At 36.0% G+C, this 4432-nt stretch overlaps 2 protein-coding genes across 2 annotated transcripts; both read right to left on the reverse strand.

Annotated features, from left to right (window-relative positions):
* Nucleotides 1–447: 447 nt before the first annotated feature.
* On the reverse strand, nucleotides 448–924 carry LOC143544488 (uncharacterized). Its single transcript, XM_077036586.1, has one exon. It carries the CDS (start codon nucleotides 922–924, stop codon nucleotides 448–450), a length of 477 nt encoding a protein of 158 aa, XP_076892701.1.
* Nucleotides 925–1033: 109 nt separating this feature from the next.
* Nucleotides 1034–2745, reverse strand: LOC143544490 (uncharacterized). Its single transcript, XM_077036587.1, has 2 exons — nucleotides 2150–2745; nucleotides 1034–1628 (listed from the first exon to the last, which is right to left on the reverse strand). Exons 1-2 carry the CDS (start codon nucleotides 2743–2745, stop codon nucleotides 1034–1036), a joined length of 1191 nt encoding a protein of 396 aa, XP_076892702.1.
* Nucleotides 2746–4432: the final 1687 nt, after the last annotated feature.

The raw sequence follows: 4432 nt of genomic DNA on the forward strand, positions 1-4432 counted from the left end.
GGTTTCGCAAGTCTTGCCAATTTCGTGTAACTCGCTAACCCAATCAATTATTTAACATTAAATCAGGGGCATTTTTTTACCAAAATGTTTGTATAGGTTAAGTGCTCAGGCTTTTAGTGATGAAGATCCTAACTCATGGTAATGTTTCATCTTGTTAAATAATTTTACTTGTACTTGTTGAACTCTTGGTAATTTTTCTATCTATATCATGAATTAATACTTTGTTAACTTTACACCCTGTATGCTGGCTTATGTTGTTTGTCATTAAAGTGAGCATAATGCATGAAAGCTGCTAACAAGAGGACATAATAAATTAAGATTATAAAGAACAAAAACCCTTTGCATTGCCTTAAAGAACAAAGTACTGTCATTCAACTTAACATAACAATGTGTTGCACAAAATAACATAACATAACATCTAGTTGAAAATTCAAAATAAACTTACAATTACTCTTGAGGGGTCTTCATACTTTCAAAGTTATTTATGATGTCATCATTGTGAATCTTGCAATGAACTTCGCTCTCTATATAAGTGACCAAACGATCGTTCAACAACTCGTCACTAACCTTATCCTTCAGTTCTTTCTTCACGAAACTCATAGCCTTAAAAGCTCTTTCAACACTAGCAGTCGCAACCGGAAGGATCAACACCAACTTAATAAGCAAATAGACAAGATTATACACTTCATGTTTTTTCACCTCCACAAGCTTCTTAGAAAGCTCTTTAACATCTTTTAATCCATTAAATCTTTCATCTTTCCGCACATCATTAATATAGCTGTCGAGTTGATCATTGAGACGACACAAATCAGCACTTGAAAACTCATTAGGATACAACTCTGCAAGTCTAACCAGCTTCTGCTTATCAAAGGAACAGAAAGAATCAACGGGGCTTAAGCTGCCCATACAAACAAGCAACTCCATAACTTCCTCATCAAACCGGCTGTTGAGTTCTTGAAGTTGTATATCAATGGTTGCAAAAAACGCCTCAACTTGATAACGATGAAGGTTGGTAGTGTTTAGCGGGTCGCGTTTATTTCTTAATCGAGGGATATATATGTTCCATTATTGGAACTTTAATGTCATTTTTGTTGCAAAACAAAACAACCGAACTCAAGAGAGTTTCCCATCCTTCATCTCTTATTATTTGCAATCGTTCCTTAACCAACTTCACAAGTGACATTGCAGCAACAATATTCTCATCTTTCTTCTGCAAAACAATGCTCAATTCATTTGTTACCTCAAATACTGTCTTCATCAGATGTGCCGAGAACACAGAGTCAAAATTCTCAATCGTGTCACGCGTATCACCCCATAAAAGAAAACTCGTCCCAATTCTATCACGATGTCGAACTGAAAACGGAGACTCGTTCGCAACCTCATCAATTATGTTGAGAATCACAGGATAATACTCAATGAAAATCATAACCAACTTATAAGGCTCCCAACAGGTAGTCTCTTGATGAAAACATTTTCCGTGTTCAATTTTCAAATCGTCAAAAGCTTGTGTAACTTTTTGAAACTTACTTTCTTTCAGCATGTCATTTTCCTTCCAAGAAACTAAAACCACATTTACTAAATCTTCAAGATAAAAAAACAACTGACCTCTTATTGTTTTCTTTGCTGATCTGAGCAAGTGTCGGTTCAAGATTATTAGCAAAACAATGAACGCAATAAGCCAATGGCGTTTCTTTCTTGATTAACGTTCTCATCATCATCATCATCATCGTACTCAGTATATCCCACCAATAGCAAAGCTATGGTAGGGTCTGAGGAGGGTAAGATGTAGGCAGCCTTACTTCTACCCCATAGGGATAGAGAGGCTGCTTCCGGTGAGACCCCCGGCTCGATAGTAGTTTTGCATCAAGCCTTGGACATAAGGCACATAGCACTCAATCATCGGGACACCGGCTGATCGGTGCATGTACCCTTATCTTTCAGCTATCAACGCCACTACATGATGCCTGATTAACCGTCCGTCACTTTTAACGTTATTTTCACGAGATTAGTAAAATAACGTCAAAATTAGTGCAATTTCACTTTTGCCCACCCGAGGGTTCACACATATATACATCATATGTGCGCATCATCTTGATTAACGTTCTAAGACCACTAAAGTCACCAATCATATTTTTAACTCCATTATAACCTTGCGCTAATATTAAACGAGCTTAACGAATGCTTCTCCAGCAACGCATCAACTGTTTTTTTAATAGATACATCCGTGTCATCATCCATGACGTTCATAATACCAAGAAACCGCTCAACAACATCTCCTGTTTTATCAACATACCTCACACACAACGCGATCGGATGGTTATGTCTGAAATCACAATATTTATCCACCAATATAGCATAATAGTCGCCACCAATGTCCTTCACAATGGATTTGGTTGTTACTTCTGAACACAACCGGATCAGATCTCTTTCGATTAACGGGACTTTCTTGATTACATCATCATTAATATTATCATCGTATGCAGCCAACATTTCTAGAAGCCCAACAACATCACCTTTGTCGGTTGGTCCGGGAAACCCTTCACCTTGTGGTTCCACTCCTTCGTCTAAGAAAAACCTTATACAAAGAAGAGGGGCGGCTAGTGGATGTCGAGACTGTTTGATACTTAAGTAAGAGATCAATGCCATTAAACTAGTAAACTGTCTATTGAAAATGCGAGCAAACGGGCCTGCATTTTCCAAATACTGTGAATCAGTACTGTCATCTGAATCACTCACTGTGTCCATTTCAGTTTCTTGTGTTTAGTTGTTGAGATCATTGTTAGAGTGAGTTGAGGATGAAGCGTCTTCCCTCTTTGTTTTCGTAATGAACCCGTCGAGTGTCCCCTGCTTCTGTTTCTTCTGTTTTGATGAATCGTTGTCGTTCGCGTTCATTGTCTGGTAGATATAAAGCAAAAGTACAGGTTTAGAAATACATAAAGTCATATAGGCTACAATGGTTTTCTTACTATTTGCGTAAGTGATGATTATTCATCAAACCTGTACTTTAATCTTACTATTTGGTTCGAGATTAATGTCATACAAAAAAATAACCAAACTTGTTGATTAAACCAAATACTATTTAATCTTTTTTATTTAATAACATACAAATCCGAAAAATGTGTTAAAAATATGTGAACAATCTAAAAACACTACTGAAACAATTATTGGGAAAAAAAAAAGCTTTTTTCAAAATAAGAAAAGAAAAGATAATTATAAAACAATTTTAAAATATTTTAAAAAGATGCTGTAAAGATTTAAACAAAATAACTATTTTTAAAAAAATAAAAAACGTTTTTTTTTTAAATTAGAACAATAAACGTAACAAAATGACAATGAAAAAAAAAACACAAAAGGTTTGAAATGTAAAGGCACAAGTGATTTTGAAGCAACAAAGGCACAGTTGGTACTGGTAGGGGGTTTGTGTTTGTGAATGTTTAACTAACTTAACTGTCCATTTGATTAGTTTAGTTGGTTAGTAGTTACTTCCTACTACTGATTTTCACATAAAAATCAATATGAAATATTCGATGATTTATTTATCCAATTTAATAATAATAATAATAATAATAATAAAAGAAATGGAGAGTGTTTGTTTGTTTGTTTACCTTTTGGTTTTACAGAGAGAATCGGAGAAGACGGCAAGAGATGAAGTAAAATGGTGAAAAGTGAAAATCAACCCAGGTCAAATAGTAACACTGTTTTTCTTTTCACTTTGGGATTTGAAAAGTTTTGGGCTATTTATTAACTGAAATGGGCCTTTTCTCTATTTTGGGGATCAACGGACGAACGAATACGAACTTGGTGAATTACTTTATTATACACTTTACAATCTATAATAAATGCATATAGATATCATTAGAGGTGCACAAACCGGGTTTTTCAAATACTCGGGTTTGGGTGTGGACCTAGTATTAGTAAAAACCGGGTCGGGTTCGGTCCGGGTATTGCCTCTAAAAACCATACCCTATGTGTCGGGTATAGAACCGGGTATTTTAAAACCGGGTTTTTGAATACCCTATTTTCGGGTATTGAAAAAACCCTATTTAAAAGGTTGGATTTTTTTGTGGGTTTTTTCAAGCTTTTTTTCGGGTATAGATTGGATTTTTAAAATGTTGCACTTTTTAGGGGTATTTTTCGGGTATTTTAAGGTATTTTTCGGGTATACATCGGGTATTTGAGATACATAGTTTCGGGTTTTGGAAATACCATGTTCCGGGTATGGAACGGGTTCGGGTTTTTGGGTATTACTGGGTATAAATCGGGTCCGGTTTGGGTTCGGGTTTTAGTACCGAAATGCATACCCTATCCGTACCCTACGGGTAGGGTCGGGCACGGGTTCGGGTATTAAAAACCCGGGTATTAAAGAAACTGGTTCCAGGTTTTTATTTCGGGTCCGGTTCCGGGTTCGGGTTTTTGTGCACCTCTAGATATT

Source organism: Bidens hawaiensis, unplaced genomic scaffold (assembly GCF_021521415.1).
Source record: "Bidens hawaiensis isolate Kalapana, Puna unplaced genomic scaffold, B.hawaiensis_p1.1 tig00013584_1, whole genome shotgun sequence".
NCBI classification, from domain to species: domain Eukaryota; kingdom Viridiplantae; phylum Streptophyta; class Magnoliopsida; order Asterales; family Asteraceae; genus Bidens; species Bidens hawaiensis.

What these genes read in the sequence shown, in the direction of transcription:
- LOC143544490 (XM_077036587.1), bottom strand. Translation starts at nt 2,745, where the DNA reads ATGGACACAGTGAGTGATTCAGATGACAGTACTGATTCACAGTATTTG. An exon ending in TCGTTTAATATTAGCGCAAG is followed by an intron (nt 1,629 to 2,149) that starts GTTATAATGGAG and finishes ACACTTGCTCAG; the next exon opens with ATCAGCAAAGAAAACAATAA.
- LOC143544488 (XM_077036586.1), bottom strand. Translation starts at nt 924, where the DNA reads ATGGAGTTGCTTGTTTGTATGGGCAGCTTAAGCCCCGTTGATTCTTTC.